At 43.1% G+C, this 23,162-nt stretch overlaps 1 protein-coding gene across 2 annotated transcripts in view; it reads left to right on the forward strand.

Moving 5' to 3' along the window:
- Positions 1–552: 552 nt before the first annotated feature.
- camsap1b (calmodulin regulated spectrin-associated protein 1b) overlaps positions 553–23,162 on the forward strand; it is a 137,527-nt gene continuing 114,917 nt past the window's right edge. For both annotated transcript variants that reach the window (XM_070863751.1, XM_070863752.1), the window contains exon 1: positions 553–1,248. In XM_070863751.1, the coding sequence (XP_070719852.1) occupies positions 1,074–1,248 (175 nt within the window). In that variant the 5' untranslated portion in view covers positions 553–1,073. The remainder of the gene's footprint in view (positions 1,249–23,162) is intronic.

Consider the following 23,162-nt stretch of genomic DNA (forward strand, 5'->3'; position numbering starts at 1 on the left):
CCAAATCCATATATACTACATCGGATGCACGGCTCTCATCGACCCTCCTGGTTACCCCCCCCCCCCCACCCCCTCGGGGAAAAATTCAATCAAGTTCGTCAGGCACGGACCTCCCCCGAATAAATCCGTGCTGACTGTCCTGGATTAATCCTTTGGGACGTTTCCCTACGTTCAAGGCGCTGCAAGAACGGCAGGTTGTTGTTGTTGTTGTTGTTGTTTCCCGATTTGAATCTCCCTCGGCAACTGCCATCGAGCCACCGTTTCCACGGTGACGGCGCACGCGCGACAGGCAGCAGCTGCATGGCGGGCGAGCGAGCCGGTTGGCTGGCTGTTGCCGCGCGTGCGCGGAGTGGAGGCGAGCCGCTGGGCTGGCTGGTTGACGCGCGCGCGCGCGGAGTGGAGGCGAGCCGCTGGGCTGGCTGGTTGACGCGCGCGCGCGCGCGCGGAGTGGAGGCGAGCCGCTGGCTGACGCGCGCGTGCGGGGTGGAGGCGAGCCGCTGGCTGGTTGACGCACGCGCACGGTTGGGGGGGGGAGGGCGAGGGGAGGGGCGGAGATCTTGCAACGGCCGCCGCGGCGCCGCCTGTCAGCGGGAGAGGGAAAGCAGGCGAGGAAAAAGAGTCGGCGGCCACCAGCGCCACAAAGGACAACCTTACAGCCCAGCCCGGCCGCCACAGAACCATCATGACGCCTTTTCCTTTTTTTTTTGTGTGTGTTATTAATTGCTGACTGACTTTGGTCCTCTGGACCCCGTCCCCCTCCAACCGGGGCAAAAGCCGGCCATTTTACTTGGTGTTTCTGACTCCCATTCATTGGAGTGTCACGGTTGTAGGCCGCGCCTGTGAGGGGAGGCGGCCGTCGAGCTCAATTAATGCGGCGTTTGGACAGATTCTACTGAGCGGCGGCGGCGGCGGCGGTGGTGGTGGAGACAACCTTTATTTGGTGGGAAGAACATTCCCGTGGATATCTTATTTTCTTGGCCCGGGGGGCGGGGAGGGGGAGGGGAGTCAAAAAAATTCGACTCTCAAATTGTGTGTGTGTGTGTATATATTATAATATATATCATTTTGGGGAGATGGTGGATGTGGATTTTAGTGGCTGCGGTGCATCTGGAGATGGCAGCAACAGGAAGATGCTGGAGCTGCCTGACTCTGACTGCGCTGAGATTGTGCCCCTGGAACTCTACGATTCATCCAGGGCCAAAATAGCCGCCAATCTGGCCTGGATCTTCTCCAAAGCCTATGGCATAGGTAAGGTCTGAGATTGTATGCAGATTTTTGACAACTATAAATGTGTCTTTTTTTAAAAAAAAAATTGTTTAATTCTGTATTTATTTAATTTAAGGCACTGGCATGTCATTGAGTCTTTTCTTGCAGAAATAATAATTGCAGCAAGCACTCTGCTAAAATCACCTATGAAAGATTTTTTTAAAAACCAAGTTTGTGCAGTGGCAAGACAACAACAACAACAACTTGAATTTATATAACCCCTTTAATGAAGTGAAACGTCCCGAGGTGCTTCGCAGGCGTATTGTGCCATAGAAATTTGACACCGAGCCGCATAAATAGAAATTAGGGCAGGTGACCCAAAGCTTGGTCAAAGAGGTAGGTTTTAAGGAGTGTCTTGAAGGAGGAAAGAGAGGCGGAGAGGTTTAGGTAGGGAGTTCCAGAGCTTGCGGCCTAGGCAACAGAAGGCATAGCCATCAATGGTTGAGCGATTACAATCGGGGATGCTAATGAGGGCAGAATTAGAGGCATGGATAAATAGTTAATCTGATTTTTGCATATTTAAATGTGCTCTAGAGAACTGCAATTAAATTATGCAATTGGCATGTCTTTGGAAAAATGCTTTATTTTTTTTAAATGCACTACGTTAAAGCGGACTGTAAATGGGCCATTTCAAAATAGCAGAAAGTATGAATGGATCCCTTTCAGCATTATTTAATACCACGCTTGAATTTGGGGATTAGTTTCAGGGCTTGTAGTGCCCATGTGACTAGTCTTTTAGATGTTTGATTTAAAAGAAACTTGATTTTATGTTCGTGGAACATTTAATTGTAGTATTTGGTAAGCCTTCTAGAATTTAAATCGACAGTAATCAGACTTAAACATACTGGTTTGTTTCTTGTGACGTGTTGACGTGGTTCTAGTTCTGATTTTGTCAGGTATGTTTGAAAGCAATATATTCACTGTCTAGTGAAGGATTTAAAGCATAGGTAAGAAAAGGCAGACACCAAATGTACTCCACAATTCCTCCAGCTTGGACACGAGGAATGTCTCAAAAATGTAAAATATTCAGATGCTGTGTGCAGTAGGGAAATGCATAACTAATGAGACGACTGCTGATCTGACTTTGGTCTTTTTACACAGAAAAACATGCACGTATAAACCCCAAACTAGAGTTTTTTAATGCAGCCTCGTGGTTATGTTACTGGACTCTCAACCGAGAGATCGTAGTTCAAATTCCATTATAGCAAGTTACATAGAATTTACAGCACAGAAACAGAACATTCAGCCCAGCTGGTCTGTTTATGCTCCACATGAGCCCCCTCCTAGCCAACATCATTACTCCTATCAGCATATCCTATTCCTTTCTCCCTCATGTACTTAACTTCCCTTTAAATACATCTATGCTATTCACTTCAACAACAACTTGCATTTATGTAGCGCATGTAATGTAATAAAACGTCCCAAGATGCTTCACAGGAGCTTTATCAAATGTCTCATAAGGAGAGTTTAGGACAGATAAGGTGGGTTTTAAGGAGCGTCTAAAAGGAGGGTGTAGAGGCTTGGGGCGGGAATTCCAGAACTTGGGGCTCAGGCAGCTGAAGACATGGTGGAGGGATCAAAATTGGGAATGGACAAGCGACCAGAATTGGAGGAGTGCAGAGATCTTGGAGGGTTGTAGTGCTGGAGGAGGTTACAAAGATGGGAAAGGTGCGAGGCCTTAGAAGGATTTGAAAACAAAGATGAGAATTTTAAAATTGAGGCGTTCCCAGAACAGCGTAGGTCAATGAGCAGAAGAGACCTGATGAGAATTAAGATATGGACAGCAGAGTTTTGGAATCAAGTACTCCATATGGTAGCAAGTTCCACATTCTAACCACTCTTTGGGTAAAGACATTTCTCCTGAATTTCTTATTAGATTTATTACTAATTATTTTTATGACCCCTAATTTTGAACTCTCCTATAAGTGGAAACATCTATACATCTACCTTATTGACTCCCATCATAATTTTAAAGGCCTCACCTCAGCTTTCTAGTTTCTAGAGAAGAGAGTCCCAGTCTGTTCAATCTTTCCTGATAGTTATAACCTCTTCATTCTGGTATCATTCTTGGAAATCTTTTTTGCACCTTCACCAATGCCTCTATATCCATTTCATGATATGGAGATCAGAACTGTGCACAGTATTGTAAGTATGGTCTAACCAAGGTTCAATATAAGTTTAATGTTACTTCTCTGCTTTTCAATTTTATTCTTCTATTAATGAACCCAGTACTTTATTTGCATTTTTTATGACCTTGTTGCTACTTTTAATGATTTGTGAATCTGTACCTCTCGATCCCTACCCCATTTATACTCTTATTTTCCAAGGAGTATGTGGCCTCCTTATTCCTCCTACTAAAATGTACCACTTCACACTTGTCTATATTGAAATTTGCTATTTACACACCCATTCTTCAAGTTTATTAATGTCGTCTTGTATTTTGTCAGTCTTCCTAACTATACCCACCAATTTGGTGACATCCGCAAATTTGTAATTGTAATTCCGATTCCCAAGTCCAAATCGTTTATGTAATTGATGAACAGCAGTGGTCCCAGCACCGATCCCTGTGAACACCACTTCCTATCTCATGCTAGTCTGAGTACCTTTAATCCCTAACTTTCTGGTTTGTAGCCAGCTTGCTATCCATTCTTGTCCCCGACTCCATATGCTCTGACCATAGTCATGAGACTCCTATGTACCTTATCATAGGCCCTTTGAAAATCCACGTATGTTACATCTATTGCATTATTCTTATCTACTCTTTCTGTTACTTCCTCAAAGAATTCAATAAGGTTGGTCAAGTATGACCTTTTTGGAATCCGTGGTGACTAGTCTTTATTCTATTTTTGGTTTCTACATGTTTTTCTATTACATCTTTGAGGATTCCATTCTCTTTCCTACCAGTGCTAATTAGTGTATAGCTCCCTGGACTTGTTCTATCTCTCTTTTGGAAATATAGGAATAACATTCGCTGCCTGCCAGTCCTCTGGCACTATTCCCTTTTCGAATGAATTTTAAAAATATATTTACATAATAGTGCCTCTGCTATCTCTACCTTTTGCATTTAGACTATAGATGCGGAAGTTGTGAAATGGAATTCAATAAATCTGGTACTTTGTGGACTAGCACCAGAAAGAAATGACAGAAAAGCTGGCAATTTGTTGTTAAAATCCAACTGGTTTGTTAATGTAATTCAGGGAAGGGAACTGACCACTGCTGTCTGATCTGGCCTTCATCTGACTCCAGTCCCATACTGTGATTGACTCTTAATGCCTTCAGGGTAGTTAGGGGTGGCTAATAATTACTGCCAATGTCAACCACATCCCAAGAACAAATAAAAATCTACTACTCCTGGCTTCCTGGATCCCCAAAAATATGATGGAGTCACTGCAGACTTGACATTTTACTGGATAAAAGGGTCGCTAATTTATTACGTGAAAATTTTGGACTTGCAGAAGGAGCTATCTGATTGCAACACTTTTATTTATTTGAAGAATTCCACTATAATATATGTATTGAAAGAATTCTTGCTGGTGATTGGCTTTGAAAGATCTGTGAAACAAACGATGACTGATGTCAGGCTAACTGGCCTGTAGTTCTGTTTTCTCTCTCCTTTCTTGAATAGTGGTGTTACATTTGCAAATGTAACCAAAAGGATCGAGTGTGGTGTATCCAGGTTTTCTGATGGTGCAAGGCTAGGTGGGAGTGGGAGTGTATGCCGTGGGGAGGATGCAGGGAGGCTTCAAGGGGATATAGACAGGCTAAGTGAGTGGGCAAGAACATGGCAGCTGGAGTGTGATGTGGAGAAATGTGAAGTTTTCACTTTGTTAGGAAGAGAAGAAGGACAGAGGGTTGTTTTTAAATGGCGAGAGATTGGGAATTGTTGGTGTTCAGCGGGACCTGGGTATCCTTGTGCACAAATCATTGTGGGTTGACAAGCGGGTACAGCAAGCAAGCAGTTGGGAAAGCAAATGGAATGTTGGCTTTTATTGTAGGAGGATTTGAGTATAGGAGTGGCGATGTCTTGTTGCAATTGTATGGGGCCCTGGTGGAACCAGATCCGGAGTATTGTGCGCGTTTTCTTTCTCTCTACCTGGGGAAGGATGTGCTTGCCATGGAGGGGGTGCAACAAAGGTTCACCGGACTGATCCTGGGGGATTGTGCTACGAGGAGAGATTGAGTAGCCTAGGCCTATATTCTCTAGAGTTTAGAGGAATGGGAGGTGATCTCATTGAAACATACAAAATTCTTATGGGCTTGAAGGGATGGATGCGCGGAGCATGTTTCCCCTGGCTGGGGAGTCTAGCTGATGCGGGAGGGTGGAGATGAGGTCGATGATCAGCCATGATCTTATTGAATGGCGGAGAAAGCTCGAGGGGACGAATGGCCTACTCCTGCTCCTAGTTCTTATGCTCTTATCGGTGCAGGTGACTGGAAGTTTTAAATTTCTACTTTTGGACCAGGAATTTCAATTCCTCTAGCCTGCTGTGTAAAACATCTATTGCAAAGTAATCTGGGTATAAGCAATACCTGTTGGGTTATGTTTTCAAAACTGGTGTCATTTGTATTAGTTGTCAACAGACATTTTAGAAATGGTTTGGCTTGCTTTGCTAAGTATTCTGGATACAACAATAAATGTACCAACTAAAATGATAAAGTATGGAATATAAGAAAATAAAAATATTGCTCATAGTTGCATCAATCCTTTGTTAATGGCATTCTCTGGAGCACATGTCGTGGATGAGAGGATAGTGATTAACCACTATACCTTCATTAATACTGCAGCCGTGAAAACTTATAAGACAGTGCTGGTCTTTCCCTAGTGGAAACCTTGCTGTATTGAATTTTTTTCCCCACTTGCTAAGCATTTTGCTGCCACTCACCGGCTTACCTGACAGTTTGTCTGAAATTGGCAGCTCATTGGGTGAAATTGAAGTGCAAATGAACCTAGCCTGAGATACAAACCCATTTCTCCTATACTACGGTGTAGAACATTGGCTTGCACCATCATTGCTACGATGATTTTTTTTTTGTTCCAAAACTTTTCCCTCCACTGCTGAAGATGTTGACTCTCATTACTCAGCCTTGGGTGGGTGGGGAGTTAGTATTGCATCCAAGCCTGACCCTATTGCTTGTGTTAGCATGCATGCCTTAGGGGTCACATAATGGCCGTTTATCCCCTTCCTAGGCCAGGATCATTTATTACCACCCTGGTTGAGATCAGTAATGGAAATAACTTCTTTAATAATGGCATAGCTCTAATAGAAGAGTATGAGACAAATTATAAATGATTTAATATTCATTAATCTGATGTAGATCTACTTTGAGATATGGAATACTGTAGCTGCGATCTTTTGATAAATCCATTCTGGATAAACAGTTGCACTGTTTTACAAACAGATTGTTGTTTCAGTGATTGAAGCATCATTGACAGTTTTTCATCTTGTTGCTGTAAGCCATCATCATCATAGGCGGTCCCTTGTATCAAGGATGACTTGCTTCCACGCCAAAAAAGGATGAGTTCACAAGTGTTTCAATGAAGGACCTAATATTCCAGGTCCAGAACTACATGTTGAAGGGTGGAAGGTGCCTGTGCGTGGATTTTTTAACGTGTGGTGGCAGTTGCACACCAGCCACCACACAGGCTTGATAGAGCTAGATCTTGGTCCAATGGCAAGCGTTATCCAAGATGACTGGGACCTAGTGCACACAATTATCGCATTGTGGGCTGACCTGTACTGCCCCCGGGCCCGCGCCTCTCCTGGGCCCTGATCGCGTCCCTCTACAATCTCTCGCTGCTCCTTCGCCCCGACCTCGCCGCTCCTGCTGTATCTGCCCACGCTCCAATCACCGACCTGGACCTTGAATGTGTTGGAATCAGACTAATTAGGAGACAGCTGCCTCACTTTAACAATATCTAAAACAATTAAGAATAAATACAAAGATCTCCAAATTAATGATGGAAATGAGACAGGTGGGCAAGGAGATTAAAGGCAAGTTGCGGCTGAGATCAACTACTTCAGCACAGACCAACCCACCAAGACATCTGGAAGCACCTTAGAAGAAATAAGGGCAGACTGCTAAGTTTATTGGATGGTAGAGTAGAGGGGAGAAAAGAATCTCGTTAGAATTTGCTGAAAAGGTAGAAAAATAATTCTGGATCCTTTGAACTGCCAGCTATAATCATAGAATGATACAGCCCACTATGCCTGTGCTGGCTCTTGTGCTGTAAGCCAATATTCACGAGAAAAACAATGATAGATTTAGAAACAGAAACATAGAACACAGGTGTAGGAGTAGGCCATTCGGCCCTTCGAGCTTGCACCGCCATTCAATGAGTTCATGGCTGAACATGCAACTTCAGTACCCCATTCCTGCTTTCTCGCCATACCCCTTGATCCCCCTAGTAGTAAGGACTACATCTAACTCCTTTTTGAATATATTTAGTGAATTGGCCTCAACAACTTTCTGTGGTAGAGAATTCCACAGGTTCACCATTCTCTGGGTAAAGAAGTTTCTCCTCATCTCGGTCCTAAATGGCTTACCCTTTATCCTTAGACTGTGACCCCTAGTTCTGGACTTCCCCAACATTGGGAACATTCTTCCTTCATCTAACCTGTCTAAACCCGTCAGAATTTTAAACGTTTCTATGAGATCCCCTCTCATTCTGCTGAACTCCAGTGAATACAAGCCCAGTTGATCCAGTCTTTCTTGATATGTCAGTCCCGCCATCCCGGGAATCAGTCTGGTGAACCTTCGCTGCACTCCCTCAATAGCAAGAATGTCCTTCCTCAAGTTAGGAGACCAAAACTGTACACAATACTCCAGGTGTGGCCTCACCAAGGCCCTGTACAACTGTAGTAACACCTCCCTGCCCCTGGACTCAAATCCCCTCGCTATGAAGGCCAACATGCCATTTGCCTTCCCAACCGCCTGCTGTACTTGCATGCCAACCTTCAATGACTGATGTACCATGACTCCCAGGTCTCGTTGCACCTCCCCTTTTCCTAATCTGTCACCATTCATATAATAGTCTGTGTCTCTGTTTATAACCACCAAAAGTAGATAACCTCACATTTATCCACATTATACTTCATTTGCCAAGCATTTGCCCACTCGCCTAACCTAGCCAAGTCATTCTGCAGCCTCATAGCATCTTCCTCGCAGCTCACACTGCCACCCAACTTTGTGTCATCCGCAAATTTGGAGATATTACATGTAATCCTCTCGTCTAAATCATTAATATACAATGTAAACAGCTGGGGCCCCAGCACAGAATCTTACGGTACCCCACTAGTCACTGCCTGCCATTCTGAAAAGTACCCTACTCTTTGTTTCCTGTCTGCCAACCAGTTCTTAATCCACGTCAGCACACTACCCCCAATCCCATGTGCTTTAGCTTTGCACATTAATCTCTTGTGTGGGACCTTGTCAAAAGCCTTCTGAAAGTCCAAATACACCACATCAACTGGTTCTCCCTTATCCACTCTACTGTAAACATCCTCAAAAAATTCCAGAAGATTTGTCGAGCATGATTTCCCTTTCACAAACCCATGCTGACTTGGACCTATCATGTCACCTCTTTCCAAATGCGCTGCTATGACATCCTTAATAATTGCTTCCATCATTTTACCCACTAGCGATGTCAGGCTGACTGGTGTATAATTCCCTGTTTTCTCTCTCCCTCCTTTTTTAAAAAGTGGGGTTACATTGGCTACCCTCCACTCCATAGGAATTGATCCAGAGTCTATGGAATGTTGGAAAATTACTGTCAATGCATCCACTATTTCGAAGGCCACCTCCTTAAGTACTCTGGGATGCAGTCCATTAGGTCTTGGGGATTTATCGGCCTTCAATCCTATCAATTTCCCCAACACAATTTCCCGACTAATAAGGATTTCCCTCAGTTCCTCCTTCTTACTAGACCCTCTGACCTCTTTTATATCTGGAAGGTTGTTTGTGTCCTCCTTAGTGAATACCGAAACAAAGGACTTGTTCAATTGGTCTGCTGTTTCTTTGTTCCCCGTTATGACTTCCCCTGATTCTGACTGCAGGGGACCTATGTTTGTCTTTACTAACCTTTTTCTCTTTACATAGCTATAGAAGCTTTTGCAGTCCGTCTTAATGTTCCCTTAAAGCTTCCTCGCGTACTCTATTTTCCCTGCCCTAATCAAACCCTTTGTCCTCTGCTGAGTTCTAAATTTCTCCCAGTCCCCGGGTTCGCTGCTATTTCTGGCCAATTTGTATGCCACTTCCTTGGCTTTAATACTATCCCTGATTTCCCTTGATAGCCACGGTTGAGCCACCTTCCCTTTTTTATTTTTACGCCAGACAGGGATGTACAATTGTTGTAGTTCACCCATGCAGTCTCTAAATGTCTGCCATTGCCCATCCACTGTCAACCCCTTAAGTATCATTCGCCAGTCTATCCTAGCCAATTCACGCCTCATACCTTCAAAGTTACTCATCTTTACGTTCTGGACCATGGTCTCTGAATTAATTGTTTCATTCTCCATCCTAATGTCGAATTTCACCATGTTATGGTGACTGTTCCCCAAGAGGCCTCGCACAACGAGATTGCTAATTAATCCTCTCATTACACAACACCCAGTCTAGTGGTAGATTAAGTTTAAATCTGAAAGTTAATGTGAGAATTTATGTTTGAAAGTAGACACGGCACCTTTAAAAACCTAAAGCAGCCCGGTGTGTCAGCTGCGGCTCAGTGGGTAGCACTCTCGCCTTGAGTCAGAAGGTGTGGGTTTAAATCCCACTCTAGAGATTTGAGCAGATAATCCAAGCTGACGCTCCCACACTCCCAGTGCAGTTCTGAGGGAATGTCAGCCTGGTCTTTCGAATGAGGCATTAAATCGAGGCCCATCTTCACTCTCAGGTGGATGTAAAAGATCCCATGGCACTATTTCGAAGAAAAGCAGGGGAAATCTCCTCTGTGTCCTGGCCAATATTGATCCCTCAACAAACACCTAAACAAACAGATTATCTGGTCAGTATCACATTACTGTCTGTGGGACTTTGATGTGCTCAAATTGGCTGCTGCAGCATTGACTACGCTAAAATACTTAATTGGCTGTAAGTCTTTTTCTTGTAGTAGTGTCAGAAATGTAACCATTAAGAAATGTTACATTTTCTAGAATATGCAAGAAGTCTCTGTTCTGTGCCAAATTGCCTAGAACAGGGAAGGAAATGAGCAGAATAGAAAGCAAGAACTTGCATTTCCATAGCGCCTTTCATATCCTTGGGACGTTCCAAAGTGCTTTACAATCAATGAAGTATTTTTGAAGTGTAGTTATTACTCTTGTAATGTAGGAAACGTGGCAGGCAGTTTGTACACAGCAAGCTCCCATAAACAGCAATGCGATAGTGACCAGATAATCTGTTTGTTGTTTATTAGATGCTGGTTGAGGGATAAATATTGGCCAGGACACGGGGGGAGGGGAGGGGAGGGGAGGGAAATCCCCTGCTCTGAAAACACCATAAGCTGTAATGAGTAATAATGTAATGGAATAGATGTTGGTTGAACATTTATTGTAGTAATGTACAAAGCGAACCTTTGTTCGTTAAAATTTATTCATTGAGGACTTATTCTGATTTTATGTTCTGAATGATACTGTCGTCTACAGTCAGCTGTTCTTTTCAAGCCAGAGTAAATATAGAATTTTATCTGATTTTTATAATGAAGCCTGTGTTATTTAGTACAATGCTAATTTAGTATTGGTCAGAGATTCAATTAACAAAATGTCTTCAGTTCTTAAGACAAATTTCTGATTGTGGTTTTTACACACAGAAATTACTCGGTCTTGAACAGTCTCCTGTAAGTTGTCTGAAAAATTTGTGCCTTTTATCAACAGCTGACTTGTACGCACCTTTGAATAATACACCCCCATATCCTCTTAATCACAAAGGCCTCTGTAACGTTGCCCGCCTCCACCCATCTGCTGCTAAAACCCTCATATATGCCTTTGTCACCTCCAGACTACTATTCCAATGCTGCCATCCCATCCTCCACCCTCTAAACTTCAGCTGATTCAAAACTCTGCTGCTCATATCTTATTATGGAGAAGTGGAATCGTGTTGGAAACAAGTGTATACTTGATTTGGATATGGTCACTTGCTTAAGTAATTTTTTTTACTTGGGGGCAGTGGCAATGCAGAGATAATTAGATTAATTACTGGCTCGGATTTTACAGGGCCTATGGCGGGGCCCCTTGGGGAAGAGTGACCATAATATGATAGCATTCTTCATTAAGATGGAGAGTGACACCATTAATTCAGAGACTAGGGTCCTAAACTTAAAGAAAGGAAACTTGGACGGTATGAGATGTGAATTGGCTAGGATAGACTGGAGAATGATACTTACAGGGTTGATGGTGGATAGGCAATGGCAGACATTTAAATATCACATGGATGAACTACAACAATTGTACATCCCTGTGTGGCGAAAGAATAAAAAAGGGAAGGTGGCTCAACTGTGGCTAACAAGGGAAATTAGGGAAAGTGTTAAATCCAAGGAAGAGGCATATAAATTGGCCAGAAAAAGCAGCAAACTTGAGGACTGGGAAAAATTTAGAATTCAGCAGAGAAGGACTAAGGGTTTAATTAGGAGGGGGAAAATAGGAGTATGAGAGTAAGCTTGCAGGGAACATAAAAACTGACTGCAAAAGTTTCTATGGATATGTGAATAGAAAAAGATTAGTAAAGACTAATGTAGGTCCCTTGCAGTCAGAATCAGGTGAATTCATAATGGGGGAACAAGGAAATGGCAGACCAATTGAACAAATACTTTGGTCCTGTCTTCACTAAGGAAGACACGAATAACCTCCCGAAAATACTGGAGGACCGAAGGTCGAGCGAGAAGAGGGAACTGAGGGAAATCCTTATTAGTCAGGTAATGGTGTTAGGGAAATTGATGGGACTGAAGGCCAATAAATCCCCAGGGCCTGATAGTCTGCATCCCAGAGTACTTAAGAAAGTGGCCCTAGAAATAGTAAATGCATTGGTAGTCATTTTCCAACATTCCATGGACTCTGGTTCAGTTCCTATGGATTGGAGGGTAGCTAATGTAACCCCACTTTTTAAAAACAGAGGGAGAGAGAAAACAGGGAATTATAGACCGGTTAGCCTGACATCGGTGGTGAGGATAATGCTGGAATCTATTATTAAAGATGTAATAACAGCGCATTTGGAAAGCAGTGATAGGATCGGCCCAAGTCAGCATGGATTTATGAAAGGGTAATCATGCTTGACAAATCTTCTAGTGTTTTTTGAGGATGTAACTAGTAGAGTGGATAAGGGAGAACCAGTGGATTTGGTGTATTTGGACTTTCAAAAGGCTTTTGACAAGGTCCCACACAGGAGATTAGTGTTCAAAATTAAGGCACATGATATTGGGGGTAATGTATTGACGTGGATAGAGAACTGGTTGGCAGATAGGAAGCAAAAAATGGAAATAAACGGGTCCTTTTCAGAATGGCAGGCAGTGACTAGTGGGGTGCAGCAAGATTCAGTGCTGGGACCCCAGCTATTTACAAGATACATTAATGATTTAGACGAAGGAATTGAATGTAATATCTCCAAGTTTGCAGATGACACTAAGCTGGGTGGCAATGCGAGCTGCGAGGAGGATGCTAGGAGGCTGCAGGGGGACTTGGACAGGTTAGGTGAATGGGCAAATGGATGGCAGATGCAGTATAATGTGGATAATGTGGATGGCAGGACTAACATGAAGAAAGACTGGATCGACTAGGCTTATATTCACTGGAATTTAGAAGAATGAGAGGGGATCTCATAGAAATATATAAAATTCTGACAAGATTGGACAGATTAGATGCAGGAAGAATGTTCCCAATGTTGGGGACGTCCAGAACCAGGGGTCACAGTCTAAGGATAAGGGTTAAGCCATTTAGGGCCGAGATGAGGAGAAACTTCTTCACTCAGAATTGTGAACCTGTGGAATTCTTTACCACAGAAAGTTGTTGAGGCCAGTTCGTTAGATATAGTCAAAAGGGAGTTAGATGTGGCCCTTACGGCTAAAGGGATATGGATAGAAAGCAGAAATGGGGTACTGAAGTTGCATGATCAGCCATGATATTGAATGGTGGTGCAGGCTCGAAGGGCTGAAAGGCCTACTCCTGCACCTATTTTCTATGTTTCTATGACATAAGTGTCCCGCAAGTTCTGGGTTTCTGTATGCGCATGCGCGAAAACCTGGAACTTGCGATCTGTCAGGTTTCTGTTTGACAGATCGTACGTATCCGCTGCAAATTGACATTCGCTGCCGCAGAATTAGGCTATTTGCCCAGCGAATACTCGCCAAACCCTGATAAAAGCTGGTGTAAGGCCTTTTACCAGGGTGAGGGTTTAAATAAATGTTTAAGATAAAAACTTTAAAATCCATTTAAACATTCCCTTACATTTAAAATTAGTTTGTTATTTTTGTCCTGCTTAAAAATGTTTTAAATTTATTTAAAAATTTAATTTTTATTTTAAATGTTTAATTAAATGGTATTTTTATTAATTTGAAACCTGTAATTTATTTTTATTTCTGTGTTGTGAAAATGTATTTTTTTAGGGGATTCCTATTATAAGCATAATTGGGATTCCCCCTTTATCATTGATTGGGCTGGCCTACGTGATCCCAGGGATGCTTGCAAACCACATGTGTCCTTTGGATACGAGGGCCTTTACGCAGGTGTATGCCTGCAGGCCCAGGAGCCCAAGTGTTCGAAGGTCTGGTAGGGTAGGTGTGGAGTTGTCTTGCGGTTCCGCGGGGTTCACCCCCGGAAGTCTCCGACCACAATTTCTACCCCACTATGGGGTCAAGAGAGGAAGATTGGGGAGGGGGGGGTTGGGGGTGGAGGGGGGGTTGGGGGTTGGGGGTGGGGGGGGGTGTGGGGGTGGGGGGGGGAGGGGGAGAGAGAAGACGACGACAATGCCGGGCCCCGCCAAGGACGTCGGGTGGGGCCCACAAGCAGCCGATGCCGGGCTGCTGACATCTCTTCCGCCGCCGAGGCAAGATGCGCAGGCCACGTGGCCGGGGATAGGGGCGACGTCCCTTCGGCCTGGGATAGGGTCGTCGCCCCGGAGACAGAACGCCAGCAGCTATTGCACACGCGCGCAGCCTCCACTGCGCACATGCGCAGCTGCTGGCACTGTTTTCGGCGCAGGGCTGTAGTTCCGCCTCCTGCTGCGCTGCGCTGAGGTGGAAATGGGCCTACAGCTATCTGAGAATCGCAAGATAAGTATTCGGCGCAATTTTTGTTCTATAAATTAGGCGGGCCTCTCCGATGTGCGCCGTTCTAGCGGGCGGCCGAAACTTGGCCCCTATATTTGAGTGCTAATTCATGCAACTTGATTGAATTCAAGCTGATGACGATCTGAAATCAAATCTGAGTAAAACATTTGACTCTTAATTGATCTGTGAATAAAGCTGCAATAATGCTAATTTATTTAAAATGGTGTATTCTGTATCTGTTGAGAGAGGTGATATGATGGTAGTGGAAGGAGAATTCAGTGATCTTGGGATGGTTCATTTTGTTTGGATTTTAGTACACTAGATGCCAGTACCATCCACTGTGTACTGGTTGACTTCCTGTCATTAACAGTTGCAATCCTTCAGTGCCCAGGTCAAATGAAGATCTGCATAAAGTGGGATTCCAATGTAAATGTAACGCGATATCTAACAATATTAAATATTGTGATCATCATCGTAGGCAGTCCCTGGGAATCTAAAAATGAGTTCTTAAGTGACTGAACAGTCCAATATGAGAACCACAGTCCCTGCCACAGGTGGAACAGACAGTTGTTGAGGTGAAAAGGTGGGTGGGACTAGTTTGCCACACGCTCTTTCCGCTGCCTGCGCTTGGTTTCTGCATGCTCTTGGCGATGAGACTAGAGGTGCTCAGCGCCCTCCCGAATACACTTTCTCCACTTAGGGCAGTCTTTGGCCAGGGACTCCCAGGTGTCGTTGGGGATGTTGCGTTTTATCAAGGAGGCTTTGAGAGTGTCCTTGAAACGTTTCCTTTGCCCACCTTTGGCTTCTTTGCCGTGAAGGAGTTCAGAGTAGTGCGCTTGCTTTGGGAGTCTTGTGTCAGGAACGCAAACAATGTGGCCTGCCCAGCAGAGCTGATCGAGTGTGGTCAGTGCTTCAATGCTGGGGATATTGGCCTGGTCGAGGACGCTAACGTTGGTGCGTCTGTCCTCTCAGGGGACTTGCAAGATCTTGCGGAGATATCGTTGGTGGTCTTGCTCCAGCGATTTGAGGTGTCCTACTGAATATGGTCCATGTCTCTGAGCCATACAGAGTATTACTACAGCCCTGTAGACCATGAGCTTGGCGGCCGAAGGCTGCACTGGTGCACTGGAGGCGGTGTTGAATCTCGTCGTCAATGTCTGCCCTTGTTGATGAGAGGCTCCCGCGGTATGGGAAATGGTTCATGTTTTCCAGGGCCTTGCCGTGGATCTTGATGACTGGGCAGCAGTGCTGTGCGGCGGGGACAGACTGGTGGAGGACCTTTGTCTTACGGATGTTTAGTGTAAAGCCCATGCTTTCATACGCCTCAGTGAAGATGTTGACTATGACTTGGAGTTCAGTCTCTGAATGTGCGCAGACGCAGGCATCTTCTGCATACTGTAGCTCGACAACAGAGGTTGGGACGGTCTTGGATATTGTGTATTAATGTTGGCTACATTTTTATCTATTAACAAGATACCATGAAACATTATAATCTGCTTGGTCCTGTCAGGATCTTGTCATATAAAAACTATAGCCAATATAAAATGCTTCTACTGGTGCTGGGCAATAATCTACACTTCAGAAATCTGCTTGTACATCACACGTGCACAGCGTAAGTTCTAATGGCTGAACCTCCTCTGTGTGAAGTATTTTAAGTGTTATTGTGAAAATGTTCACAAAAATCTCCTGTGTTTTCAGTTTTAAACGTGTACACTAGGGTAGTTTCATTAAAATTATAACTCAATAGAATGTTCCATAACCATGTGATGAAGTTATCCAAAGTTTCATATTTACATGTTTAAATTTATACAGTTTAAATGTAACTATCATTATGTTCAGTCATTGATATCTTAAAAAAGATGATTCCCAACTACTGAGGTTAAAAAGTTGTACAACAACAACAGCTTTCATTTATATAGTGCCTTTAATGCAGAAAATTACTATAAGGCGCTTCAGAGGCTTAATCCCCAAAACAATAGTTACTAGCAAGAGTGACTGAAAGCTTGGTCAAAGTTATGGGTTTTTAAGGTGGGTCTTAAAGAAGTGAGGGGAGTTGGAGAGGCGCAAGGGTTTGGGGAGGGAATTCCTGGGTGTAAGGTCTAGGAAGCTGAAGGGACAGCCACCAATGAGGAGGACAAACAGCATCTAAACTCATTCTGGATGGAGAGTAGGGAGGAGGGTCTGGCCTGTCTCCTTGTGCGAGTCAACTTTCGCAGCAATTACTCTGATGAAGTTAACAGTACTGCTCGCAAGAGCTGGACAAAAACCTGGAAGCTGCACTAAGATTTGCTTTGTCTGATAAATTCATGCCAGAATTTGAAACTTTGGTGAAAGAGAAAGATTGCAAAGTGAATGGCGGTGGATGTTTGCCAAGTAAATATACACGTGCAGCACAATTACCTGTATTGTGTGCAAGGTGCTTTCCATTAGTGCATGTGGCTGAAACTGTGTCGCCATAGCCACAACTATGGCTTGTCAGCAATTTCTATTGCACAATACTGGAATGAGTTGTGCAGTGTCAGGCCATTTTCTCGTGGATATTGGCCTACAGCACAAAGTTGTGCCTAATTCGGCACCAATTGTCCATGTTACTTGGACAGTTCAGAGGGTGGGAAGTGGGAAAAAGTTTTATGTTGGTGCAGTAGGATGTACTCTTAGGTTGGAGCTGAGGCACATTGTTAAAAATTAAAATCACGAAGGATGAAGGCAAGTTTTTCTTGTAGTTTTAAAATTTACATTTCCCACCCCTCCCTTATGGTGAATTTGTTCTGCCCTTTTTTTTATGATTGCTAATTCTCAGTAAAGCGCACCTGGCGTTCTAATGCATTGACTTGTCCATTCCTGAATACAATGTTTCAGACTGGCAATTCATGAATTTTTAAATCTGAGAAATTAGATGCTGTACTTGTGTGCCGATTATCTTTTTTTTTGTTTATATGCAAGACTATACTTTTTGAAAAGATAGTGTTTTTTTTATTTGTGTATACATATGTAGGTTTCCCATTTTGACACATTCTTCTATGTTTTTAAGGGCTTTAATTTTTTTTCTACCAATTTTTCATGCCCCCACCCTTCCTCTCCTAAAGGCATTGATTGCTCACTGGCCAGTCAGTCATCCTCTGGTACCTTGTCCAAGTGGCCTATTTTCATCTGTGTCTAGAAATGGAGTGTCACCAGTTATTCCACTACAGGACTATTTAAGCTGAGGCCCATGCTGTCTTACTTTCAAATCTGGATGCACTTTCCAAAGGGATCAGTGGATAGTGATAAAAGTGGGAGCTGTGGCCAGCTTTTGTTTTAATCCCCCCCACCTCCAAAATCCTGTTGTGTTAAGGCTAGTTGTGATGACCCAACCATCACCTTGACTAAGATTGGTTGCTAATATTGAAACCAGATATTGAACCAGGGATCTTGCTCGTCTGTGACTCAATTACTCAGTCTAAAGGGTATTATGATGACGACGGCTGTGTTCTCAATTACTGGAAATTTCAGTGGCTTAAAATAATTTGCACTCCTTTGTTTTGAATCATGGCATGCTCGTGAGTGATTGATTGATTAAAGCTCATGATTTGATTGAAATCTGTTTGCCAAGTTTTTGGTGCTTGAATCCTAATTATGTGCACAATATCAATGGAGCCTCGTCCTTTGTTTTAGTTTCCCTGAGGAGAGTTTGGTTTATGATTTTATGCATTTTAAAATAATAACTATATTACATTAACAACTCGTAGAAACAGTTTGTAAATACGGATTCTTTTTCCCTCAATCTGTTTCAGCGAATACACTGACGCGAACACCTCTTGCCTTTTCTGTAAAAGACCTTTATTGAAGATTCTCCGGCCGGGACTTGTCAAGACAAAGGGACACACTCAATCAGAGCCTGTTTACCTTCCCCTGGACAAGCCCCTTTTCAGCGCGAAAAGCACAGTAGATATACATTTTCAAAACAGAACACATTTGATTAGCACTTGGTCTATCCAATCCCTTTCTGCCTCCCCCCCGAGTACGTCCAATGGCAGGCAAGAAAGTCTCCCAATTAGGGCTGGTGTCAGGTAGGTTAGTTATAGCTTTGCTACACTGTCTTCCCTTATCAGTAAAGAACCCAATTAGTTTCTCTTCCTCCTTATCAATAGAAGCTATTACTTTTCCCTTCCTATCTAGAATTGCTTTCTTTCTTTGTGCTGCCTTGGGCTTTCTCATGACCCGTGTCTAACCTCAACTTCAACTCTTGGTAACCCCTTTTTTTCTGTTGATTCTGCAGTTGTCTGCATCTTGACCATTTCTTTAGCTATTTTCCCATGATTCCCTATCCATCCTTTTGCCACCTTCTCTAGCCATCTACCACTTTCGCAACCCTTTTACACATTCTCAAGTTGATTTGGTCATTTATTTCACTGCTGTTTATGATTGCTGTGTGCAAATTGGTTGGTGCGTTTCCTACATTTACATTCCTGCGTTGACTACATTTTTTTAAAAGTACTTAATTGGCTCTGATGCCTTTTGGGAAGTCCTGAGGTGGTGAAAGTCATTGCGTAAATGCAGTGTCTTCCTTTTAACTTTAAATCATACTTTATATCATGACAGTAGAGTCTATAAACAATCACGGTACTTCAAAAAACAAATTCATTGTGTTACGGTATTTGAGACATTTAACCTATATAAATTCAAGTATTATTATTAGTAGAATTTGTAGTTTGTGCCCACAATTCGTACCACAGTAAGATCTAATGTTTTTCATACCATTGTTGGCCTTTGATTAGTGATTGATTGTAAATTGGACTGAACCGGAAAAATTAATTCCAGCTGTTTTTTCCTGAGTTGTAGCACGAATAGCAGATGCTGAAAGTTATAAATAAAATAGTTAGAAAGCAATCCTAACCTTTTTATAAAAATGCTTTTTTCTTCTTTGTCCCCAATTTTCTCCCCTCCTCTACTAGTGTAACTACCACCAAAATGATGGTAGCAACACTGAAGGCCTGCCCACATGAATGCTATGCTCATTCAACTTTGATCAAGACTGGCTCAAACCAATTATCCTTCTTGATAAATTTGAACATAACTGATTCAGTGGTGCTCAAATTTTTTTAGGCCTATGGACTCATTCTCTATAGCTAAGGATATTGATGGTAGTAAAGCTACAAAAATCTTTCCTTATTTGCTTCTATTTTTCATTCCTTCACTTCTGTCGCTGCATCTCGCTTCACAGTTCTGTTTTATTCTCATCTGCCACTTCTTTCTCACTCCCTTCAGTTCTGTCTCTCATGCTCTCCTCCTTAACTTCTTGCTTTCACTTGCCTCCCTCACTTTTGTCTTTGTCTCACTCTTACCTTCCTCACTATCTTTTGAACAGTTTTCTTTTAACACATTGTGCAGCATTGGCGCTGTATTAGCATGGGGGAAGTGAAGCAGCTGCACGGGAAGAGGAAAGTGAGAGCGCGACAGAATTGAAGGAGAAGAGTGAGAAAGGCAGAAAAAGAGCAAGCAAAACAGTAAATCAGTTCTACAGTGGGATTTTTTAGGGAGAACAGGAGTGCCACTTTTAAAGAAGCACAGAAATTGATTAAACACAATAGCAAAATACTGCGGATGCTGGAATCTGAAATAAAAACAGAAAATGCTGGAAATACTCAACAGGTCAGGCAGCCTCTGTGGAGAGAAACAAAGTTAACGTTTCACGTCTGTGACTCTTTGTCAGAACTGGAAAAAGTTAGATGTAACAGATTTTAACCAGGTGCAGAGGCAGGGAAAGGGGTGGATGGGAGGAAAGAACAAAAGGGACGGTCTGTGATAGGGTGTGCACCTGATTAAAACCTGTTACCTCTAACTTTTTCCAGTTCTGACAAAGGGTCACAGACCCGAAACGTTAACTCTGTTTCTCTCAACAGAAATGGATGGACTGGCTCCATGTTGTTTAGCACTGTCCTGAGTGGTGGCTGAGCCAGTGCAGTTGGCAAAAGGTGCAGCACAAAGGCTTGTGTTTCTTCATAAGAAGGGGGAATAAGAAAACTGTTGTGCTTTCCTTTGCATCTAGCTTGCATTCAGCCCAACCGGTCCATGCCGGCGTTTATGTTCCACTCTGGCCTCCTCTGGTCTTTGCTCATTTAACTCAATCAGCATAACCCTATATTCCCTTCTCCCTCGTATGCCTATCTAACCTCCCCTTAACTGCATCTATACTATTCACTATTTGTGTTGGATCTTAGAATGTAGCGATCAGGGGGTCAAAATTTAATTGGTCAAAGGTCTAGTTATTAAGTCTGATTATTATTAATTATTAGTTATTACTATTCCTAAATCTGGAGAAAAATTTCTGAGCATTGCACACCAATGGACTGAAATCCAAACTGCAGTGAATTATTTTTCATTTTGATGCCAAGATCACAAAAGAAACAAAGTGAAGAAAATGAAAATGGAGGGATGGACAGATAAGAAACAGATAGCTACAAAAAAAACACTACTTTTGTGACCACATTAATTGAAGTAGTAATTTTTTTCGATCTGCGGTTCTTGAACCCATAAACCGCAACATTTGTGACCTGCAAGCTTTTGCATCTGTAGCCTAACTTTCTGGAATGAGCAACTTTTATTCCAGAATGTGACTAATTTTTCTGGCATTTCTTACTAATTTTTTCCCCCTGAAATCTGGCATTGGCAGGTTTGACTGAAGTCAAATTTGGAGTCACATTTTATTTCTTCACCGTAATTGGAGATGATTTCAACCATTATTGAGCGTATCAGTCACACATCTGAGGAGTATACCACTAACAACAACAACTTGTATTTATATAGCGTCTTTAACGTAGTGAAACATCCCAAGGCGCTTCACCGGGAGTATTGAGATTAAAAATTTGACACCAAGCCGCATAAGTAGAAATTAGTGCAGGTGACCAAAAGCTTGGTCAAAGAGGTATGTTTTAAGGAACGTCTTGAAGGAAGAGAGGCGGAGAGGTTTAGGCAGGGAGTTCCAGAGCTTGGGACCTAGGCAACAAGGCATGGCCACCAAGTGAGTGATTATAATCAGGGATGCTCAAGAGGGCAGAATTAGAGGTGCGCAGACATCTCGGGGATGGGGGCTTTGTGGGGCTGGAGGAGATTGTAGAGATAGGGAGGGGCGAGGCCATGGAGGGATTTGAAAATAAGGATGAGAATTTTGAAATCGAGGCATTGCTTAACCGAAAGCCAATGTAGGTCAGCGTGCACAGGGATGATGGGTGAGTGGGACTTGGTGCGAGTTGGGACATGTGCAGCCAAGTTTTGGGTCATCTCTAGTTTACTGATGCCACAATTATATTATGCCTGATACTGCAGGTGGGAGGGAGGCCTGGTCCATTTTGAGAGCTGGGCCTCACTAACACCAGGTAACCCTCTGATCTCCGTGCCCCTCAAAGGGTAGGTGTGAGGGGGGTGACTTGGTGTGGTAGCAGCCCAGGTTGTCTTTGTGGAGGCTGGAGGAGCACTCCTGATCTCCTGAGGAATTTATTCTGCCCCACCCATTTTCTTCCAATAGAGTCTTGCCTATCTATACCTGTGAACTATTCATCGAACATCTCCAATGCCACTACATCCAATCACTAGGATGGCTTCTGCAGCCTTGGTGAGGATTTTTCTCTCTGATGGAACATTTTCATAGGCTTCTTCCTGTGATTCAAGAGCGTGTATTCCAATTTGGTTTGATTGTTTTTCTTGCCTCCTCTCACCTCCCCGACTTCAAAATTACAATTTAATTTTAAACTGAAATATATACACACATGAACATGTGAAGCAAGAACAACAGATAAAGATCAGCTGGTGCATCGAGCCTGTTCTATAATCTCATGGCTTAACTTCTGTGTTTCTGTATTCCACTCCCCTCAGCCAAAGCCCCCCCTTAACGACCAGTCATGCAATTTTCTGGGTGTGGCAAAGAACCGAGAGAAAAACCTTGGGCCAATTAGGAAACACCTATTCCTCCATGGCCCCCAACAAGTTTCAGATGACCATGGGGACCAGGTGACGCAGTCCCCAATGACCCACCTACCTTCTATATGCAGTTATGTTGGCCACTCTCAGGAACTCATCCAGCTTCCTAGCGAGTGTTTGCAGCGAATCTGCACTCGCTGCATGTGCTGGCAACCCGTTCTAGAAGTAATCGAATCGGGGATGATCAACTAATTTCAAGTTTGGCAACTCTTCATTCTAGAATAGCAACTGCGCATTGGAAGAATACTCCACATTATCATATGTATGAACACTGGCACTGGTATGTAATGGAAGTATTATATGCAGCAGGAGTCTTGATGAATGACTTGTCAGTACAGTACTTCATTTTTGAGGGTCTAGTCGTTTGACTACAAGATTAGTATTGAAGTTTAAGAATAGCTAATTATATTTATACTGTAAATTACTGTCTTTAAGACTTGTATTGTTAAATATTGTGTTCGTTATGCCACATAATTGTGATACAACGAAATGCTGCACATCCTTCCAGATTCTGTTCAAATATATATTCATAGCTTTTAGTCTCTGCATATTTTTGGCATGTACCATTGGCACGTACCCATTGACATTGTTCCTTTCCAACACTCTATAATTTTGATAGGAAACCTCAAATGTAACAACAACAATTTGGCACCTTTAAGGTCACGAAACGTCCCAAGGCGCTTCACAGAAG

The sequence above is a fragment of the Pristiophorus japonicus genome, chromosome 20 (genome assembly GCF_044704955.1).
Source record: "Pristiophorus japonicus isolate sPriJap1 chromosome 20, sPriJap1.hap1, whole genome shotgun sequence".
Classification (NCBI taxonomy): domain Eukaryota; kingdom Metazoa; phylum Chordata; class Chondrichthyes; family Pristiophoridae; genus Pristiophorus; species Pristiophorus japonicus.